Source organism: Labrus mixtus, chromosome 23, assembly GCF_963584025.1.
Source record: "Labrus mixtus chromosome 23, fLabMix1.1, whole genome shotgun sequence".
NCBI lineage: Eukaryota > Metazoa > Chordata > Actinopteri > Labriformes > Labridae > Labrus > Labrus mixtus.
The window spans coordinates 18,030,144-18,052,726 of NC_083634.1; the positions used below are offsets into that span (position 1 = coordinate 18,030,144).

The 22,583-nt window shown below is 43.2% G+C and overlaps 1 protein-coding gene and 1 long non-coding RNA gene across 5 annotated transcripts in view; one reads left to right on the forward strand and one right to left on the reverse strand.

Moving 5' to 3' along the window:
• clcn5b (chloride channel, voltage-sensitive 5b) overlaps positions 1 to 19,939 on the reverse strand; it is a 29,599-nt gene extending 9,660 nt beyond the window's left edge. The window contains exons 1-12 of one of the 4 annotated variants that reach the window (XM_061031707.1): positions 19,683 to 19,939; positions 19,086 to 19,238; positions 7,711 to 7,877; positions 7,192 to 7,291; positions 6,764 to 6,951; positions 6,036 to 6,158; positions 5,013 to 5,219; positions 4,093 to 4,173; positions 2,861 to 3,095; positions 2,600 to 2,775; positions 2,194 to 2,334; positions 1,330 to 1,516 (exon numbers count right to left, since the gene is read on the reverse strand). In XM_061031707.1, the coding sequence (XP_060887690.1) occupies positions 1,330 to 1,516; positions 2,194 to 2,334; positions 2,600 to 2,775; positions 2,861 to 3,095; positions 4,093 to 4,173; positions 5,013 to 5,219; positions 6,036 to 6,158; positions 6,764 to 6,951; positions 7,192 to 7,291; positions 7,711 to 7,877; positions 19,086 to 19,227 (1,747 nt within the window). In that variant the 5' untranslated portion in view covers positions 19,228 to 19,238; positions 19,683 to 19,939. Of the gene's footprint in view, positions 1 to 1,329; positions 1,517 to 2,193; positions 2,335 to 2,599; positions 2,776 to 2,860; positions 3,096 to 4,092; positions 4,174 to 5,012; positions 5,220 to 6,035; positions 6,159 to 6,763; positions 6,952 to 7,191; positions 7,292 to 7,710; positions 7,878 to 11,438; positions 11,525 to 13,689; positions 13,807 to 19,085; positions 19,239 to 19,317; positions 19,543 to 19,682 lie in introns of those variants that run through there. The other 3 variants (XM_061031706.1, XM_061031709.1, XM_061031708.1) reach the window with 3 other exon arrangements.
• On the forward strand, positions 1,124 to 1,522 carry LOC132958749 (uncharacterized). The gene is made up of 2 exons (XR_009666821.1): positions 1,124 to 1,251; positions 1,286 to 1,522. It is a non-coding gene; the product is annotated as an uncharacterized LOC132958749 (long non-coding RNA).
• Positions 19,940 to 22,583: the final 2,644 nt, after the last annotated feature.

Consider the following 22,583-nt stretch of genomic DNA (forward strand, 5'->3'; position numbering starts at 1 on the left):
TTTATAAGAACATGACACGTGCTTTAATATGTACAAAGTTTGACAAATATCTATAAATATTTCAGAGACAAAGAAAGCTTTATCTGACTGTTCCAGTTTTTACAGATAAAAATCTTCTCCTCATGGTGAGAATGAAGCGCCTCATCTGGTTTTTACACCGAACACTTTCTGATCTTTGTTTACTCGCTCTCTGATGAGTGAACTCGAAAGTAAAACGAGGTGAAAACAAACGCTGTGTTCTCGTCTCCCATCAACATGTCTGGAAGTCTTGATACCACACAGGAGATGTGGGAAAAACTGTGTCTGCGTTGGCATGTTGAACTGCAACAAAAGAGCTGATATGAATTTGAACATTTGTTTCTAATGTGACGGAGAGAGAGAGAGAGAGAGAGAGGAGAAGTGATGGGAAAGTTCCACACTGCCAGAAAAAGCTTCCTGAATGAGGAACAATAAATAAATAAATAAATAAATATTTCTGATTTATTGTGTCCCTGGGAAGTACCAGTTTATCAACCCATCACTGTGTGTTGCTGTTGTTGTTGTTGTGTTGGGAAAATTCAATCTTCGGCTTTAAAATAAGCAAAAAAAAAAAAAACCTCAGGAGGTTAATTAAAGGAGCAATATGTAACTCTGACACCTAGTGGTTAAAGTGGGTACTGCAGTCCAGATTCTAAACATTGTAGAGAGCTGTCTCCCCCCCGCCCCCCTCCTCTCTAGAGTCGACGCTCACACAGGTTGCCATGTTGCAGACTCTGAAGCTTCAGTGTTTATCCAGCTCTGCATGGGTCTGTAAACCTTTCTGTGTTCTAACCTCTCTCCATTTTTCAAAAGCATCTCCAATATTGATCCTAGTTTGAGCACGTTTCTGCTCGTGGAGCTTATTAGAAACATGCAGAGGCTTTTTAGGTCGGGTACAGTCACTTCTATCTGAACCAGTTAGCTAATCCGCTTGTTTGTTTGACTTCACTTTTTTGGAAATAAAAATTTGATGTCAGTGACGTAAGATCTCTGAGAAATTCTCTCCTGAAATTTCCAGTCATCTTCCAGATGCCCCTCTCCCCCACACTCATCCAGCTGCTCAACAGGCATCAGAAAAACATTTACAACTCAAGACTGAACACGTTGTCGTAATCCTTCTGTATGCCAGTTGTTGTACGTGCTCAGGGAAACACTTCAGAGGGTTAATGTTGACAAGTCTTGAATAAAGGTCAGACCTCCACTAGAACTGTTTGGTTGTGTGGTCTGTTTTTAGTCAGTAGATCAACTTATAGATGAAGAGATTCAGGTTCAGATCTATCACACACACACACACACACACACACGTCTCACCTAAACACGCCGCGGCCCCCACCATGGCGTAGAGCCCGGGAGTGATGCAGTCTTGTCCCGGTGAGCACCACCCTTTGAAGATGAACGAGTCGTGGTTGTAGTAGGCCAGCTGCTCCATGCCGACGCCGAGCAGCCTGCCAGCGATCGCTCCGACAGCCATGCTGGGGATGAAGAGACCCGAGGGAACCTGGAGGGAATTTTTTTTATCTGAGATAATGAATGAGCCTCGGCTGTTTAACTAATTTAACTCCTATCATTTATATCCAGGAAGTAGGAGAGAGGAAAAAACTAAACAAGCTGAATAAATTACAACTAACTTCACCTCCCATCTTAAAGTAATCAGAAGAAAAACACTTGCCTCTGCCTCACCACTCAGTGTTTCCCCTAGGTTTACAGCGTTGGGGGGGTGGGGGGGACACGCCGACACAAACACTTGAAGGAATCTTTGCTGTTCATGCGTTACTTTTAATGACAGCTGTCCTTTTCCCCCCTAATATAATGGTAGGGGAAACACTGCCACTGATGTTTCTCATCATCTTTGAAGAATAATTCATTCATGACACTGATGAGCCGTCGCACAGTTTGAAGCTTCGGTCATTAAACACAAACTCTGCCCTCATCTGGAGAAGAATCTCCCTTCATAAACATGTCAGACGAACGGCTTGGACCGTCCGCTGAGCCCACATGCTGCTGAGTCATGCTGCTGTGACTCAGCAGAAACACAACAGGTTGAGTCAGCGTCCGACTGAGCCGAGGAGGAGGTCACGTGATGGAATTCAGCGAATGAAATGAGGAACGGGGGTTCACAGGAAAGATGAGAGATACTTTAAACACAGCTTGTTTGTGTTTTGTGTTTGGACAAACCTTCATGCCGAAGGTGATCACGGTGATCATCATCTTGAAGACTAACGCCAGAGCGAGCTGCCACAGAGCCGTGTACAGCCCCTCTCCTGCCGGCCGGTCGGCCAGGCTGTTTCCCACACCTGTTTCTGATGTGTTTGTCGGCTGGAAGGAATGAGCGTGAAGAAGTTCAGACGGTGGGAAGACAAAAGAGAGAGAGAGAGAGAGAGGAAATGAGATGAAAGAAGCAATAAAAAGGGATTTAGAGAAAAAGAACGTCTTGTGATACGTCTCTCAAAATGGATAAATCAGATTAAATGCTTCATGATTCTAAAAATGACAACAACTAGAACTTATTGGTTTGTTTTTTCTAAAATCACACACAGAGAGAGAGAGAGAGAGAGAAAGAGAGAGAGAGCCCTGAGCCGACCTGCTTGTAGCCGCAGAGCTGAGACGAGTCGAGCAGCGAGCAGTCGTTGAAGAGCTCCGAGATGAGCTCGGATCCGCTCATCCGGGTGTAGCTGTTGGGGTAGGCGACCACGGCGGTCAGAGCCGCGACCACGAGCACCTCGATGACCGGGTAGTGACCCAGGCGAGTGGTTTTACCTGTTATCGGGAACATGGGAACACGTTTAAAGGAAAGGAAATCAAGCTTTCATGACAAACTATCTCGGCGTCGTTTCACACGTACGTCTCCTGCACCACGCGATGTTGGCTCGGATGAACAGCGCCCCCCACAGGCCTCCGAAGATGCCCAGCAGGATGAAGGGTGCCAGCTCCACCAGGTGCCAGGGCGCGTGGAACTCCACGTAGAACAGCACCAGGCGGCTGTTCCCGAACGGGTTGATGGAGCGCAGGGTGAAGGCGGCGACCAGAGCGGCGAAGAAGGAACGCCACAGTGTCTTCAGAGGGAAGTAATAACTCACCTAGAGGAGGAGGGGGGGAGGGGAGGAGAGAGGGAGGACAAAGCATTACAAATATCCTACATTACTGAAGAGAAACAAAGATTCTCCTGCAAATATGTTTCACCCTGAAAAATAAAGAAATTCAGCAACAAATCAGCGTTTTTACCTCGAGAAAATTCTTCATTTATCCTCCTCTAAACACTGAAATACTAAAGTCCTCTTTACAAAAACTAAGACATGTCGTCAATGTAAAACCGTTCAAAAAACCTCTATTTTACTCCATTGAACAGTCTCTGTTAATTACATCACCCCTGTCCTACAGCAGCTTCATTGGCTCCCGGTTAAACATCGCATCACCTTCAAAATTCTGCTCCTCACCTTCAAGGACCGTCCACAACCTCGCTCCGCTTTACCTCTCTGACTCTCTCTCCATTTTCAAATCTCATCTCAAAACACATCTTTTTTAAACTTTCATATTCAGTCTGATCATTCTCCACCCGTTCTCATAACTCCTTTACATCCTGTACATTTGTGTTTTTAATGTTAATTTTATCGTTGTGTTGTTTTTATCTCTGCTCTGTAAGGTGACCTTCAGAGTTTTGAAAGACGCCTTTAAATAAAATATATTATTATTATTATTATTGAAATTGGTGTATATGGTGAATCTGTTGTTAGAACTCAGCAGGTTCAATCCAGTTTTATTATTTTCCAGTTTGCTGGGCGGCTCTCAGCGTCGAGTTTCATCACGTCAAGAAACATTAAACAAGAAGAAGAAAGCAATTAAAAAGCAATTCAGACGGGTTTGTTATCTTGGGCTGATAGAACGAGCGGTGATTTGGAGGTTCTCCTTCCTCCTTCCCTCTGATTACATTTCATTATCTCAGAGAGAGGAGACAGTGAATGATGGTGGAGGATATAAAGGTCTCATATTACATCAGATTTCCTGCACACATGCAGACGGAGGAGGTTTTTAATACGTCTCTGATTAAAGAGAGAGGTCATTAAACCGTGTGCTCACCTCCTCCAGACTGAACAGGACTCCTCCTATTGGAGCGCCGAAGGCCACGGACACGCCCACTGCTGCTGCCGCTGACAACACCTACACACACAAACAAACAAATAAACATCAGTGTGAATGTTTAAGAAAGAAAAGACTGTACATGTGCTTCTCTTTCTTTCTTTGCGTTTGTTTTTTTTCATGAAGATATCAGACAGAGACTAAAGGAGGAGAACTGTCAAACGTTTCCTTTAAAGACTGAAAAAATTGTTTTCCTCCATAAGAAGATTCACATCACTGATAATTATTGGAAATATGTCAAGATGCAGAGTAAAAGTCCCTAGTGGGTTTTCCCTTCATACATTTCCAAATCATGACTTCCTTGTTTCACCTCAATGCCATTATCCAATTAAGATCTCCCATTTTCTGCTCTCTACAACGTACACAAAGAGACTCAAACCCTTAAAGGCTTTATTTGTGATTTTTCACACTTAAATGTATAAATCAAGTATATCCTCTGAAAATAACTCTGTGAGTCATGACTGTCTACAATGGGTGTAACACCCGAGTCCCACTGTCTGTGATGTTTTCAGAGTTTCAGAGTCCTATCTTCACTTTGTTTACATCGTCGGGACGGCCGGCTGACTCCTCCCCTCGTGTATAAAAGTTGTTTAATTGAGGGACTAGAGAAAAGAAGAATAACATACTGTACTCACTGCTTAACTGTGTTTCTAGATCACGCTCATTTCAGGTAAATTTACATGCAGTGTGAAGATACGAGCATTATAAAGATCACTAGCATTAGCATGCTAACACAGCAATGCAGCGCAAGTTGTTTTGGTTTCATGCTGGTGCTCAAGGGCGACATCTGCTGGATCAAAAAAAATCGCATATAAAGCCTTTAAAAACTGCTGAACACAAAGCATCATTAACACGCTCACCTCTCTCCGCTTGGCCTCGTTCTTGCGGTACTTGGTGAACAGGTGACACAGGATGTTGGCGCAGCAGCAGGCCACGTGCACCAGGGGGCCCTCCTTCCCCAAGCTGAGCCCCGAGGAGACGGCCAGCACCAGCGTGATGGTCTTAATGATGAGCGTCCACTTCCCCAGGTAGCCGCGGATGATGAAGCCGCTCAGGATGGTTTTAATCTGACACAGACAAGAGAGAGAGGGAGGGGAGAGGGGCAAAGATTGTCTGGATTAGTGTGTGTTAAGACGATGAGGACGCGTTTGTGATAATGTGTTTATGTCAGCGAGGGAGCCGCCATGTGTGAGCGTGTAGCCGAGAGAAAGGGCGAGTGTAAACATTTATACAAAATGAAGAGTGGAGATGTTTTCCTTCTAAAGAAGCCGTTAATCCGGAGTGCGTGGGCTGGTTGATAGCGTCTGACCCTCTCAGCAACGAGACCGGATCCGACTTCTAAGAAAGTTAGAGAGTTTATGTACGCAGGGAGGAGCTGTGTTTGTGCGTTCGTCTCTGTAAATATATATGAATCAGTTTCTGCTCCGTTTGGGCTTTTTTTTTTCATCGTGTAAACAAATGTTGAGCTTTTTACTTCCTCAGACACAAACTGAGAGAGGAGGAGAGAGTAAAGACTGATGTCAGGAGAGGAGAGAAGACAGAGGTTCCTGTTCTGTTTGCTTTCTGATCAAATCTCTCTGATGTGTTAATCTGCTGTGAGAGTGGACGTAAACAAACCGGTGTAGACGGACGTAGTGTGGATGAAACGAAGGGGCAGAAGATGACGACATGTGTCTAAACTATAAATATAAAAAGCTAAAGAAAGACAGAAAATGAAAGTAAAAAGAAGATTGTAGAATTTGTATTTCAATTTCTAACAGTAAAGTTGGAGCCATGTATTTATGGAGAATGTCAGTGGGGATACTGTAGAGCCTGTGTTAATGATGTCCATGAATAAAACAGGTTGGACTATTAGATATAAAAAAGAAAGCAGGGCTTTTTACCTCTGGTATTCCTGAGCCGCATGCGTAAGGAGCGAAGGCCCTGACCAGCGTGACGGCCAGGAAGGAGAAGAGCAGAGCCCAGAAGATGTACATCAGGTAGTTCATGATGTAGGCAAACGCACCCTGCAGGAACACACACACACACACACACACACACACACACACACACACACACACACACACACACACACACACACACACACACACACACACACACACACACACACACACACACACACACACACACACACACACACACACACACACACACACACACACACACACACACACACACACACACACACACACACACACACACACACACACACACACACACACACACACACACACACACACACACACACACACACACACACACACACACACACACACACACACACACACACACACACACACACACACACACACACACACACACACGTTGATTATTCATGTGGCCTCCTGGCTCTGCTGTGTTATGACACGTTACAACCAGTAGATGGAGCTAAACCATCAGGCTTCAGCTGAGAGTGCTGAGTCATGTCATGAAATGTTCTTCATTTTCATGCACATTTGTAGTCAGGAAGTTGACATTTGTAGTCCAGACTTCCCTCTTACAAACAAAGCTTCAGTTCCCTGTAAACATCAGCAAAGCTTGTATCTAAGGATGGATATTCTCTGTGTGGGTTTAACTGGTTTTGAAGCGCTGCAGCAGACGTGTCTCTTACGTCTGATGTCCCCGTTATGAGCTCGCCCCAGCTCTGCCACTGTGGACAGCGGTCCCTCTCCTGGAACGTGGTCTCGTTGGACGTCCAGCAGCAGTGCTCGTGGTTGAACCAGAAGCCGATGAGGCACACGCCGTCCTTCATGTCCGTCAGCCAGTGGGCGGCGATGTCGATGCCACCGGCCAGAGCGCCTGGGAGACGGAGAGAGAGAGAGAGAGAGGGAGAGAGAGAGAGAGGGGGGGAGAGAGAGAGGGGGGAGAGAGAGAGAGATGAGTTCAGGACAAAAAGAATGTAAACAGACAAAGAAAAAAAAAGTTTCTGGTCTGTCTCCGTCTCTGATCGTTCTCTTAATGATTTTAAACTCCCACTAGATGTAGATGAGACAAAATGAAGGAGAGCAGTCAGAAAACACAATTAATATGGGACATTACCTGACATGAGTCCCACCAGCAGCATGAGCAGCCACCCGGAGAAGGCATCACTGACGCTGTGCAGCAGAGCCACCGTCGACTGTCTGCTCTTATTTGTGATCTGCACAGACACAGAAACAAATCCATTTTAGAAAGTGACAGCAATCATAGAAGATTATTTCATTTCCTGTATCATATATTACATTCTACAAGGTATTAATGGTACTTCATGTCCCTAAACTCCTGCTGAAACACAAATCTTTCTTAGGGACTTTATCCTTCATACTTGAGCTCGACCGATTTATCAGCCAGACGATAATATCGGCCGATATGAGCTTATCAAGTGACTATCAGTATCGGCTCATTTTATAGCAGATATATGCAGATATTACTTGATTTAGTCATCAGTCAAAAAACATTTCATTTGAGCTTCATTGTGTTTAACATTAAGTAAGATCTAAGAAAGATATCAGCCGATATATCTGTATCAGAATTGTTTTCCTCCTCAGTATCGGCCACAAGCATCCCGTATCTTCGTACCTCTCTGTGTCTGTCTCTGTCCTTGCTCTTCTCTCGGACCCAGTCGATGGTGTTGAAGTCCTCGTAGGTGCCCAGTCCAGGCAGCAGGTCCTCCAGTGGGTCCACCAGTTTAGAGGGACCCGTACCGTTCATACCTGCTGGTGTGCTGTTGTACTCCTCGTAAACTCCTGGAAGAGAAGGCAAGAGATGAACACCGTCACTCACATAAACACAAACCTCATGCTTCAACAAACTGTACTTTTGGCTTTTTTGTTTTCTGCCATTTTTTGATTTCAGTAATTCAATTCATTCGGTTTTGTGAGATGGATTTGACTTGAGCTTTATGTGGGCGGAGGAGGTCATACATCCATAACATAGTCGAGCCTGATCGATTAATCAGCCAATTGATATTATCCGCCGATATTAGCACATCAAGTAACTATCGATATCGGCTAATTTCATCTCCGATAAGCGCAGATATTACTCGATTTATTCACCAGTTAAATAGCATTTAATTTGAGTTTCATTGTATTAAACTAGCAGTTATCTTTCACCAGCAGAGGGCGCTATATGAGTTTACAACAAGCATTATCACTCTCCAGAGAGTCAAACATACATGCACAGTTAATCTCCTTTTGAGGGAGCATCTTTTTTTCATTATATATATATATTCCTATTATTGATATCTGTATTGGGCCAAAAAAGCACATATCAGTCGAACCCTATGACAGTGAATGAATAAATAAGACACACATGTGAACTCGTGCACACTCAGCGATACAGAACTCCCGTAGTGGTTCCCACACATACATTTTATTTGACGTGATCTACTACAGCAGCAGGCCCAGTGTGACACCATTCCTGCTAATGTAAACATACAGTTTATCCGGAACAACCTCTACCCTGACATCTACAATCTGCAAAGTTATCCTCTAGCATTTATAACAAGACAATATCTCACACAGCCCACAGTGTTTATTAAACCTTGAAGTGCACGTGCTTTGTGTAAGTAGCAAAACAAAATAAAGATTATACTTAAGTTTGAGCCTGAGGAATGATGTAAACAATGCGAAAAAAAAGAAAAGTCAAGAGCAAGATCTTTTCATTCTTACAAATGTTGCATGCAAGTTTTTATGTTTTGCATTCAAGCTGCATGAGTGATTAAAAAAAGTGGAGCATCAGCATCTTGCAAAGGTCTTGCATAAGCAGCACTCACACAGAGGCCTTGAGAAAGTGCTGGCAGGAGCAGACTCAGTAATATCGCTGACTCTATTGTGACTGAGCAGACACAATGGAGGAGAATGTGCACTGTAAACCAAAACTGTGTAAAACTGAAGACTGTTGCCTTCAAAAACACAGGATTATTGAGTGTTTGAAGCAGAGGATACACAATGCTGTGAGAGAGCCGGGGTACGTGGCAGCAGCGTCTCGTCTGAGCTCCAGTCAAGCAACAATATCTACAAGCAGCAACGAACCAATCAGGGGGCAGTTCCAGGCGGAAACAGGAAGTCGAGCTGCTTTTGATTTGTGGAGCCAACGACAGAGCTGATGGTGGAGACAGTAAGTATGGGGGCTGAAACAATCGACTCAGCAGAAATACAAATGTGTTTTCACTTTGAGTGTTGATGGATGGGAGAGATGATACAAACGTGGTGCTTTCAGTGGTAATGGCTCTGACTGTACTTCCTCTCATTTTCCCACCATTCCCTTTTTTTGTTTAGTGTGGTTCGAGTCGAGTTTGCAGAAAGAGACGCCGCTCACGTTCACAGAAAAGCCTTCACATTTACTCCAATCTGAGTCGACTACATCTCAGCATCCACAATCAGCAGCTCACCTTTCCTGCACGGTGATGTGGGAGGCGTAAAGAAGGCATTTGTTTTGATAACAAAGGGAGTATTCAAACATCTGAGCTGACAGGATGGACTGGTTTTACACCTCACTTAGCTCCAAGAATGTCCTGCGTGAAAGTCACTCTCTCTCTTTCTCTTTCTCTCTGAGACACCAACAAAGAAGACAATCTAACTCAGGATCTTTTACAGTTGGAATCAAGCAGAAATTGCATAACTACAGGACATTTCAACACATCCACAGTTATTGTTTTTATTATAAGGAGAGAACAGGGAAGTCTTTAAAATATTAAAAAAATAAAGTAGCACCACTTCCTTAACTACTGAGCAGAAGTGTAAATACTTGAGAATATTATGGAGCATTCAGTGTGATGAAAACATGTTTGTAGACTTTGTTTCAAAAAGTGTCTGCGATTACGCAACATCACACGACACACAAGGCAGGAGTGAGCTGCTGGGAATGTAACTTGTATCGGTAGCTAGACGAGGCAGGTGTTAGCAACAAGTCTGTGGCTGGAGACGGCGAGCACACTTTGTCGTTATAAGGACGCAAAATGATTTGTTGCACGTTATTAAAGAGTGAAATGCATGCTGGGATTCAGTGAAGGGGTTTGACCATCCTGCACATGACCATCCATCATAGTTTGACTGAAATCTACCGGGGGAAAAAATGGTTGATCTTGACCGATACGGGATTTTTGGGACTGATAATTAAAACCGATTTTTAACGTGAACATTTCAGGCAGTCTGCCCCCTGACAGCAGGAGACAACGGAGGGGGGTCGAAACACGATGCAAAAAGAATGACAGGACAAACAAACCGAGTGCGTCGCTATTAGTACAATTTGTTGCCTTTACGACACTGCTTCAAAAGAGCGGGGGGAGATCATACAAGCCGACAGAAAACATAATGAAGCAGTTTCATTACAGGGAGAGTGCACCGTTCATGCACAGTCAGTCAGATCACCTGGACAATTACATTTTTGCACGTTTTTTGCAAGTGTGAAAGCACAAGAACCTTTTTAGATGACCACAATTTGTGCCACAAGGACCCAGACTAAATTTGTTATGCCAACATCTATGATAAACACATTTAAAAAATCTAGACCCTCAAAATCCACCACCTCCAGAAAGACGTGCAGTATGACCTGTAGTCAAATGTTACCAGCGTTTGTGTGGTTAGATTTTTTCTTCTTTGGATGATTTTCAACATGTTTTTATTTTTCACCCCTAGAGGGAAAAGTTTCTTTAAGAACTATTTATTTTACATACTTACTGAAGGCAGTGCTATCAAAACACAACAACTATTTAGAGTGGATTTAGTCCGTTAAAATGCACCCGAGAGTCTGTGTGTGACTGGACTTTGCACCTTAGTCATGAGAGCAAAAACAGAGTCAGAAAAGACCTGAAACACAGCCGTTCCATGCGTTCATTTGTGTATTTTCATTATGAAACAGGTACAAATCTGAAAGAGAGAGCTTCAACATAGCGCCTGATAATCAAAGAGGGATATATAAGAACGATATTACCATCAATCAACAGAATAAAAACTAGTGGAAGGACTCCGTGTCGCAGTGTGTCCTCAGCTGAACGGTCAGCCTCTGTGACCCCAAACACACAAGTATGTAGGAGACACAGCCACACTCACTCAGGTGTATCAAACACACCGTCCTACACGGCTGTATGCTCACAGAGAACCAGTACAGACGTGCATGACCCAGTGCCTCATGAGTCCTGAACCATCTCACCTCAACAAAAGGTAAATGTAAAGGTATGTGGCAAAACACAACAAAGACAAACTGCATTTAAAATGTGACTTCAAAGGGATTTAAAGGAAACTCACAGAAAGAGAGCAGAGTGCAGAATCAGAGCAAACTCAGCTCTCCTACAGTCTCAAACTCACCATTTTCAACCAAAACCTCCTGGTCCATCTGCTTAGTCCAAAACTCCCAGTCCATGTCTCATGTCTGTCCCCCCCCCCCAAAAGTGTCCACAGTGAGAGTGTAAAAAAACTCAAACTGGAAATTCTCTTCCCTCCCTCGAGGAAGTAAAGTCAAAGGAGAGAGAAACTCCCTCATTGGTCAGAAATCTCTGCTGAAGATTGGCACGTGTGTGTGTGTGTGGGAAGCTGGCTGTGATTTGCGGGGATGTTGTGTTAAAAGCAAAAAGTTAAGAGCAGGCTGTGATTGGCTGAGGTGGTTTATTGCGTAAAAAGTGAGGTCATTTTGTGTTTGTAAGGTCTTGGCCTTTTTGAATCCTGTGGGGACCCGGACAGTTCTGAAGAAGAGAGGCTCGGTGATACATGCTGTTGTGTAACAGGGTCAGGCTGTGGGTATGTTTGTTTGTTTCATTGAGTCCGTTCTCAGGATGCAGACCCTTTTGAATTTCATCCATTGAAAGGAGAACATTAAAATATTTTGATCCGCAATCCAATTGTAAGTTAAATAAGTTTAGAAAATGAGTGACTGAACGACCCCTGAAAGTGTTAAAAGACCCTGAATGATGAACTTTAACATTACGTTACATTCACTGTAACCCCTGTGTGACCTCAGCAGGAGAGAGTGACTGCACTTCCGCTCAAACAAAAAGCTCTGTGTTGGACCTCCACGAGATAAACAGTGCAGTATATTTAAAGGAGATAGGACTAAACCACCACATTCCTGTGGTTTATTCCTCTGCTTACAATGAAATGTAGGGACGGGACTGAAGCAACAGTTCAATCCGGTTCTGTGCTTTTGCTCAACTTCTTCAGAAAAATGTCAGAAACCAAAGTGAGGCCCAGATGACATCCCTTAAATGAATGAATTAAAGGAACAATATGTCACTTTTCCATCTTAAAATAGTAGTTTCAAAGTTCCATTTAATGGCACAATGGATTTCAACAGTGAGAAAGGTGTCTCTCTCATGTCCACAACGTGTTCGGTTTCACCTGTTTTCTGCACTATGTAACTATGGCAACAGGTTGAGGTCATCTTGCGAGAAGTGCGTACGACTTTTAAGTTAAAATAAGAATCCAGTCAGCTCGGCTCTGTTCTGTTTGATACAATGGCTGAGGCTAAGAGGAAGAGGACGGTGAAGGATGAAGCTAAGAGGAGAGAGAGAGAGAGACCGAGCAGGAAGCAGAGTGAACGAGGCGTTCACCCTGCTTCCTGCAGATGTTACTCAGAAGCGGTTAGCGGTGTCATCGTTGTCTGGGTTGTGTCTTAAGACAGTGCAGCACTGTGCCCCCTGCACTCAGAGACCACTGGTTGGCGCCAGGGTCCGAAATTAACTTTTTGACTCACCGGCCAAGGTGGCAGGTAGATGAAAAAATTCACCGGCCAAACATATATTTTTTACCGGCCAAAATAACAAATTGTCTTTTTGTGTCCCATACACATCTGTTACAGTACATTTAACTGAGAAGGCATTATGTTCTGTTTAATCAATAACAGATTTAAGTCACAAATTCGATCATTTCATCAGATCAGGAAATTGAGAAATTGTAAAAAACAAATATATTTGCTGGCCTTTATTTTATTTTTTAAATGTAGGCAGTCGTTAAAGGCTTGGACTTGATTCAAGATACATCAAAACTTGAAGGAATCTTGTGTTGAAATACAGACATAGTGGAGTGGTTTCTGACTACCGCAGAAGAAGCCAAGTGACATAAACCTAAACTAAAACAACCCTTCAAGAGTCGGCTCATTGGGAGTGTCCTTGGATGACCCTTGTTCACGATAAGCTGGCAGAAATTGTGTTTTAAGTTCGGTTAAGACGTGCAAGTTGCTAAAGCATTTCACAGGCTACAAAGTAAAAATCAGGCAACACTTAGAAAAGGTGTGACTCTGAAGGGTGTCTCTTTGAATCCAAACAGCCAAATAAACAAGAATCCAGCCTACAGCTCTAAACGCTACAGCAGAACAATCCTAGCTGGATTCCAAGGTGCAAACTGATACGGTGTTAGCACTTCTCAGAAAATGGGTCAGCAACACACAGAGTCCCTGAAGCAACTGGAGCTCGTTTTCCAGCAAAAGAGACATCCTGCTGAGCTGAGCACTCACTCCGTGTGGGTCCTGAGGGGACAACAACACTATAATCTTCAACTGACTGAATACCAAAACACACACACTTAGTTCTTCACAGAAATCGTTGGGAAATCCGAACACACTCACGTTGTCATATGTCCACTGCGCAGCCTGCCAGAACGTCCACGCTATGTTTTCTTATTGCAGAATGATTTGCACACACACACAAACACAAACATACACACACACACACACACACACACTCTGTCTCCAGCGAGGGTTTGAACTTTGAACTCATGATGTCTGGTCGACATGGGAATTGGCGTCTCATGTGACCCCGTGGCGCTTGATGACAACAAACATCTCCGGAACATGTTAAAGACGTAGACTGTCATTACTTTGTTGATAAATCATACTTGTCGGGTCAGAGGAAATTGAATTAAAAAAAGGGAATGGTTGAGTCTCTGCAGCTAATTAAGTTACACTTCATGGAGTTCATCGTGTTCCCTAAACATGAAGACATGATGCAACTGTTCAGCTTCAAAAACAACAGACTCAAGGCTCGGATTTTTATGGAGAATTTCTGCAGGTTTGAAATTGAACACCTTGTGCCTCAATCAAAGGATAAGTTACTCCAGTCATGCCGCATATCTCTCATGCTGATAAAGTTACATAACCTAACCCTAAGGTCATTAGTGGCCACCGCAACCAAAACAGCCACCTTCAACAGACCCAGGAGCTGTACATGCCAGCTCCAGGTAGTGACAACGCTGATACTACCTACCCTACCACATGGCCCCTCTTGGCCCTGAAAGCTAAACTGATGGGCCCGACCGATATGGAATTCTTAGGGCCGATATCGATATTAGGGGGAAGAGGAAAAATCCAATACGATAAATCGGCCGATATCTTTCTTAGATTCATGTTTGTTCAAGACAGTCACTCAACTGAAAAGTCACTGAGCATGTACGTGCATCACTTCTTGACAATCTGGAGAGTGATGATGCTTGTCGTAATCCATATAGCGCCCTCTGCTGGTGAAAGAGAATTGCTAGTGTAATAAAATGATTCTCAATGATTTTTGACTGGTGAATACATTTAGTAATATCGGAGTATATCTGCGATAAAGTTAGCCGACACCGATAGTCACTGGATAAGCTAATATCGGATGATATTATCGGCTGGTGGATTAATTGGTCGAGCCATACTGCAGCTCTTCATTGTGAAATAGTTGTGATGCTACATGCTTCAAACTTTGCCCCCAACATCCCACCAGGGGGTTTCCTGTCATTGTGAGTAATATAACCAACAGAAGGTGTCAGACATGTCTTTAGTGGGAGATTAAAACAACGAGCAGCGTTCTCAGTGGTTAGGACTATTACTCATTACGGGATGGAGTCACACCTTTTTAAAGGTTAAGTGAAAACGATCAGAACCTGCTGCTTTCCTGGTTTGAGTGCAGGAGATTAACTGAGGTGTTTTAAGAGCTGTGTGTTAATGCACTTTACGAGCACTTAACCTCTGATATGAGTTAAACAGTGAGGGCTGCGGCCTTGCTAGTAACTCTTATCTGTATGAATGTAACGACAGGTTAGTGCTGCAGAGGAAGAACATCTGAGCTCAGCTGATTCCTTACATGGAGGGAGGAGACTTTTTACTGCTGCAGAGTCAAAGCTGTGGCATTTTTTACAGCTACTATAAAATCAGTGCTTTCAAAATACATCCAAGCACAAGCAGCATGTTTATTATCATATTTTGGCATGCTGGTTTTCTCTTAAACGTCTCTAAATTTGCACCCAACCCTAAGCACAAAAATGATAGCCTCTACATTTATTCATCTGACAATCCACTCATCACTTTGTAAAATCCCCCCCCTGCCCCCACCTCTTTGTTTCCTGTTTCACAGTGACCACATGTGACCTTGTGGAGTAAACACTGTGGAAAAGGCTCCACACACACACAAGCAGACACGCTGTAACCGAAGCTGTGACTCACGCCTGTCAATCATTTATTACATCCCGTGGTCAGCCTGAGTAAGAGAGTCCACTGTTTACAGCAGCTGAGAGGATGTCGAGTCAATAACGAGCCATAAAAGAACGATTACTGACAATGATCTTCTACATTTGTTTAACACGGCTGATAAAACAAGTGATACAGATTTGAACTCATTCAGTAAATACCAGGCACTTCTTTGCAGTCCGACAGTAATCAAAAAATCAGGTGCTCCGAAAGAGTACCCTGCTGTACTCCTGTAAAATCTCCGACCTATCACTGCTGTGAGGTCCGGGTGGAATGGGTCAATTAAATGCCTCCCCCAGCACTCAAAGCACTTCACCTCCACTGGAGGTGTTCCACGTCTACCGGAGGATGGCAGAGAGAGCTTTCAGCTGAGAAACAAAAACACCAACACAGGCAGCAAAGCCAGAAAGCTCTGACGAGTAGCTACATGCTCACATACCCTAAAGAGAGTTATTCCTTTTGATGAACACAAAACACTGCCAGTTTTTACAGCATAAGTTAACATGTTTACTGACTGGTAGAAAAAATGAAAAAGGTCTGATTAGGTCATGTCTCCATCAGCACACAGTGTACGAGAGAGATTCAAGCGCCTTGATAAGAATCCCTGGACAGTATTTAGACGAGCAACTCCACCTGTGTCCCAACCACTGAAGGTTAATGAGTCCCTGAGCAGAACTGTTTAATGATTACGTCTGTGGCTTTTAAGGCAACTTGCTTAGCAACATGTTCTAGTCCGTGCTAATGAGCATTCAGGGAACCAAATGGGACTTTCGATGAATCCCGAGTGGGAAAGAAAGGGAGGAAGTGAGAGCAGGAAATCAAATGCAAACATCTAGCTGGACTTTATTCACTGCACAGCAACAGCTACCAGCATATATTTTTTTTACTTGAAAATTACGGACTCTGGAGGGTCAAATGAACCGAGACCCCCAGAGACTGACACAGAGCTGGACTCTCAGAATGAAACTTTTCAACTCAAGTACTATCGATTGTCCTGTTTCTACTCAAACTGAATCACACACACATTCATAGGCGATATGATTTCCTTTCACAAAACCACCGTGTAATTTTAAAAATACTCGGCTGCCACTTTAAAAAACAAGGCTGCGTCTCTAGACTCCACGATAAAAAGCTGACAGAGTGGAAACACACACACACACACACACACAGCTTAACTCTAACAGAAGCTTCCTCCATTGAGAGAAGAAATCTCGTCTCCACACTTCCCTCTGGCACTTTCTTATCCTTCTGTTTGACAATCGGTGATGTCACTGTGACATCATCAGTAACCAGGCAGCTGAAATCCTTTATTTCAGGAAGATCAATATCATCGTCTGATTTTTCAATTCCCCCTCGGGATAAATAAAAGTAATCTACTGATCCATCCATCATTATTACACTGCAGATTATTATTCTCAGGATGGATGGAACAAAAGTTTGGTCAAATGCCCTCGTTCTCAGGGTCTACATTTAAAAAAAAAAAAGAAAAAGGATACCAGGAAATTTAATTTTTTGCCATCTTTGCATCATCCATTATAAAAAGAGTCACTCTACTAATTATGAGATGAATTATAGTTGCACTTGCAGCCCAAGTTGTAATTTTATTTAAGTGATAAATTATGCAATGAGCAAGAATGAATCTTCTTTTCGGCCTGTGTCGGGGGGGGGGGGGGTTTGGATGTCTTTAATTGGAGAGGACAGGGCAGAGGATAGAGTTGGAAATTTGGGCAAGAGAGAGAGTGGGGAATGACGTGTGGGAGTGGAGCCACCCAGGCCGTCCGCTTCCAGACTGCGCTAGCTTGAGGTCTGGGTATGTCTTTGTTTACATGAGGGAAGGAAGATAAGAAACGTCAGCCGTCTCTGTTTTGCTGTATGTCTTGATGTGAAACACTTAATCCTGTTTCTTTTTCCACAGTTAACTCAATGGTCCTGCTGTTGATTCAGTGTGTTGTTAATCAATACAGATGACTCAGTGATAAAAAATAAAAACCCTGCCAGGAGCTGCAGCTTTGGAGGAAAAACAAACACTTCAAAGTGCATCATCGGTTACCGGGCAGAACGGGTACAGATGTCACAGATGACAGGAACTCACCCAGACAGTCCCCCACTGTGTGTGTGTGTGTGTGTGTGTGTGTGTGTGTGTGTGTGTGTGTGTGTGTGTGTGTGTGTGTGTGTGTGTGTGTGTGTGCTGCCATAACTCACATTAATGTTTGAGTTAGTGCTCTGATGTTTTGTTTCCATGTGAGCGCATGTGCCCAGTGATTATTTAGATGAATGACTACAATTCACCAGAAGCATGTGACACACACTCACACTCACACACACACACACACACACTAAAATTTAGAATAATAATGAACAATATAACAATTCTCCAGATTAATATCCTTCACTTTTGCTGCAAATCTGAGATTTGCATTTCAGCCACCTCAGAAGAGGAAACAACAATAACCTGCGGTCTCCTGTAGCTACCCTGTTAGACCTCTAAGGAACCACAATGCAGAACAAAGGCAGGAAACCAGGTCTGGTAGCACATCTTTCAGTTCAAACAAAACATGTGACAGTATCTGGAACAAGGGTCGTATTCAAACTAGTATCTCCATATTATTGATGATGATGATGGTAATGACGATGGTTTTTGTTTGATAACGACGACTTATAAGATGGTTTCTATACTGATTAGAGCTCTCAAGAACTGCCCTCAATGTTGTGCTTTGCCTCTGGTCACTTCCTGTCAGCACCTGTGTGTCCAATCGGACTCAAAGCTGATCGTTTGCTCTTACTGACATTGTTCCCTTTTTTCTAGATCCTTGCTTGTGTTGTTCTTACTCTCTGATGTACGTCACTTTGGATAAAAGCGTCTGCTAAGAGAATTGTAGTATCAGGGTTAGGATTTAAGTTCAGTTTCTCTGAGGTTATATACGGACTAAACTGCCTGTATGGTAAGAAAACACATCACTGGAGCACTGATATTCTAGCAATTATGTCAAGCACCCCATATACAGTCCTCATCACAGTGGCTGTGGGTTCGAGTCCGACCTCGGCCCTTTGCTGCATGTCGTCCCCCCCCCTCCAACATTTCCTGTCTCAGAGAGATGCCAGAGTGACGGAGCCGCCCCCAGCAGGCGCTCCTGAGCTGGTGGTTTGAGGGAGGGGGGGTTTGGTGCGTTGCTCAAGGGCTCCTCGGCAGTGCTCAGGCACCTCTCCAGCTACCAGACCAACTTCCATATGTGGTCCGCACCGGGACTTGAGCCGGCGACCCTCCGGTTCCCAACCCAAGTCCCTACAGACTGAGCTACTGCCGCTACTTCAGCTGTCCTATCTAATGAATGCTAAAAGCGTTATAACAACATTTAAAAAAGTCTGATTATTGGTCTGGCAGCTGGAGAGGTGTCAGTTCACTTCCCGAGCACTGCAAAGGTGCCCTCGAGCAAGGCACCAACCCAACACTTCTTGGCTTTCATACTATCCCAAGGAAAGCTTATGATGCTGACTCTAACTGTACACCCCCCCCCCTCTCTTACCTGAGCTGAGAGGGGGGACGTCATCCGTGTTGGAGAAGTCCAGCGTCCCCCCTGCGATGTCCACCATGTCGTCATCGTCGTCGTCACTGGAGTGATGGAGGGCCTCGAAGCTTCCGGTGCGGTACCCTGCTGCGGTCTCCATCCTGTCAAATCCTGTCAGAAAAGAAAGGAAAAGTAGGTTAATTAACACACAAACACAGAGACACCATCACAGCAGAAAACTGGTGTTTACCTCGGAGTCTGCCGGCTGAATATTTTCGATACAAGCTCGAAGAAAACTTCAACATTGTGCAGCTTAAAGTGCATCTCCGCTTACAGGGAAGTTTTCATAATAACATCGGCTTTGTTTTTTTTTCCTCTAAATGTTTGAGTAGAAACCAGCAGAACAAACTGCAGTCGACGAATTAAAAGATTATTAGCTTAGCTGTTAGCAACCCCAGCCGTTATTACTGTCACCAACGGCTGTCAAACTAACTGTGCGAAAACGTAAACCGTTGACGTAACTTTTGACGTTATCGAGCGTGGACTCAATTTAATACAACGTTTTAATACAAAAGTGCACTTAAAAAAAAGGGTATTTAAAGATGTAGACTGTACCTGTGAGGAGAGAAAGCAGCCGTCCAGCTCTGTGGAGAAGTCTTGTGACTCGGATTTGGCTGCTTATGTCAACAGTAGCCAACGTAAACTTAACACCCCTGCGTCATGCTCCGTTTAAAAAAAATAAATGTAAAAAAATAACGCAACAAAATGCATTAGTTGCGTTAAATGAGGCCAAAGTAGAGCAATATTGAAGGTTAGCAGCCCCGAAAGAATATAAAAAATGTGCGATGACTGTCCGCAGCACGGCTTGTTTTTGCCACTTAAAACTACAAATGCTAAAGCGACGGACAAGCTAGGTGAAGTTAGCTACAACTTCCGGTAAGGGGTTGTCAAAGTATCCGTCAAAGATAAAGATAAACTTTATTGATCCCACATGGGGGAAATTTTTGCATTACAGAAGCTCAAGAAAACAGGAAAGGGGAATATAATTATTAAAAATAAAAACAGAAGTTAAAACATATTTACATCAGTTAAATAAAAAAAAATACAATAATAGAAAATGACACGGTAATTTTTTTAACAATAGGGTAAATGTGACGATTTCGTTGTCAAAGCTTAGTCAGAAATTCAAATACCATTGTGGGTATTTTATACATGTGTTTTTTCGTTTATTTCCCGCACGACGTCAGTGTCGTTTTATTCTTCAGGCCGGATCGCTCTGTTTCCGGTTTGAACAGCTGCCTTGTCCACACAGACCAGGGGGGAAGTAATCAAGTCACAAAGTGGGTCAGTGGAGCAGTTCGACCTCTCGGCGTTCGATTTTATCTCTGGCCTGCTCTGCTGGTGTTTTGAATTTTGTGGCTTCAGCAGCAGTGTTTTCCACTTACCTGACCTTTACTTCAGGTTTAACTATTAAATAACTACTTTTGTTGCATGTATTTAAAAGTGCTTCACATATAATTAATTATTATTACTATTAATTAATGGATTTTATTGGATCATTGTGTCATGCATAAACAATATGCCCAGCCCAACAAGAGACCAAAGACCAAAAGCAGATGCTTAATAAATGTATGAATGATCTGCAACTATTCTTTGTTCGGCTGTTGTTTCTGTGGATTGGAGTGTTTTGAGTTGGGAAAAAAACAGTTCAAAGGCGACACCTTGTGGCCATGTGAAAGAAATACATCAGGACCTTCTATAAGTAGAATTCAAGTATTTAAAATAGTACACATTTCTTATTCTTGTACTTTATTTTAGTTTTTCTAAATTTTATCAGAGGTAAATTTTACTTTTTACTTAGTTTCTTCTCAGACATTGTCATGTCCTCCTGAAAACAAAAGTTTGTGTTTTTTTGTCACTTTATTTTGTATTGATGGTTTCAACATCTGTACACATATAAAGCCCACTTTGTGAAAAGACCTGCTGGTGCAACCGCAACCGGCATCATCCTCTCCTGGTTTATGTCCTATGTCTCCTAACTTTCCTTCTTTTCTCCCCTCGTCTTGTTTTTCCTGCACGCCTCACGCTCATTCATCTTTTTTCTCTGCTATCTGAAGTAGACACAGACACGTCTCCACCCGGCCTCCCACTGTGCTTCTCTTCACTTTCTTTCTCTCCTTTATAAAAACACAATCATTAAAAAGATAACGATTCAATTAAAGTGACCTTACAGTGATACCATCTTTGATTGAATCTGTTCCCTTTGTCATTTTTGATTTTGTTTTTCTTTCACTTTTGAGTTTCAGTTTTCGGTCACTTTGCCCTCTGCACTTTTATACGCCTCCATGTTTGGTTTTATGTCCCTTTCTTTGTCTTTTTACAGCTCTCCTTATATTCCCACTTCTCCTCTGTTCTTCAATCTGGGTCAGGCAGAAGACTGAACTCCCTCGCTTCCCCAAAAAAACACAATACTCTTCACTTTTACCACAGCTGTTTTCTTTATTATTTCCTCAGACCAGAAACCCCCTCATTCAGCAGCTCTCTTTCTCTCTACGTGAGAACAAACATGTGGCCTGAAACACGTCTCAACTTAGTGTTGTTTTTTAAATTAAAGGTCACATGTTAGCAAAATCCACTTCACCATGTTTCTCTAACACTAATATGTGTCCCTAGTGTGTCTTCAAACCCCTCAATGATGAGAAAAGTCCATCCTCTCCGTCTTCTCCCTGCTCCACTTTTCAGAAAATGTGTGCTCAAACAGGCCGTTTGGAGATTTTCCCTTCATGACATCACAAAGGGCTGTAGCCCCTTCCCCAGGTGGGTGACACTCCCACAGCTAGGTGTTTGTTCTGCCCTCTGAGTCTGCCTTCTCACCGTAAACAATAGGACATGGAGCGAAAAAGCAGAGTACACCCAAGCCCTTCCACAGAGGGGGCGTGGTCAGACACAGCTCATTTACATATTTAAAGGTACAGACACAGAAACAGCCTGTTCTGAGCAGGGCTGAAATAGAGGGGTTTATAGACATGATTAAATAGCTGCCCCACACCATCAATTATTTCAGAGTGGTATATACAACAGAAACACATTTCTTACTTTCCTATATTTTTTAATACTGAGAATAAAAATACCACTGTCCTTGTTAAGTACTTCATATTTGCAGCTCTATGTTTCTGCTACACTTTGGCTAGAATTACAGGTACAGGAATTACAGTACAGGCTTATTTTTTTATAAAGATATTTTTGGGCCGTTTAAGCCTTTATTGACACAATTCAAAACAAATCTTTTCCCCACATCTCTCAATCCGCCGACTGAGCAGCCGCTGAACGACTCAATCTCCCCTCCACTCATCATCCGACAACCTCCATTTGCCCTCGGCCATATTTACTTAACCGTCCCCCGACACTCAAACAACAGTTTCCCCCCTCAGATGAAAAAATATCCTACATCTCTGCACCGGACACATAAAGAGACCGTTCACCCAGGAGGATATAAATCACAACAGGAGACGTAGA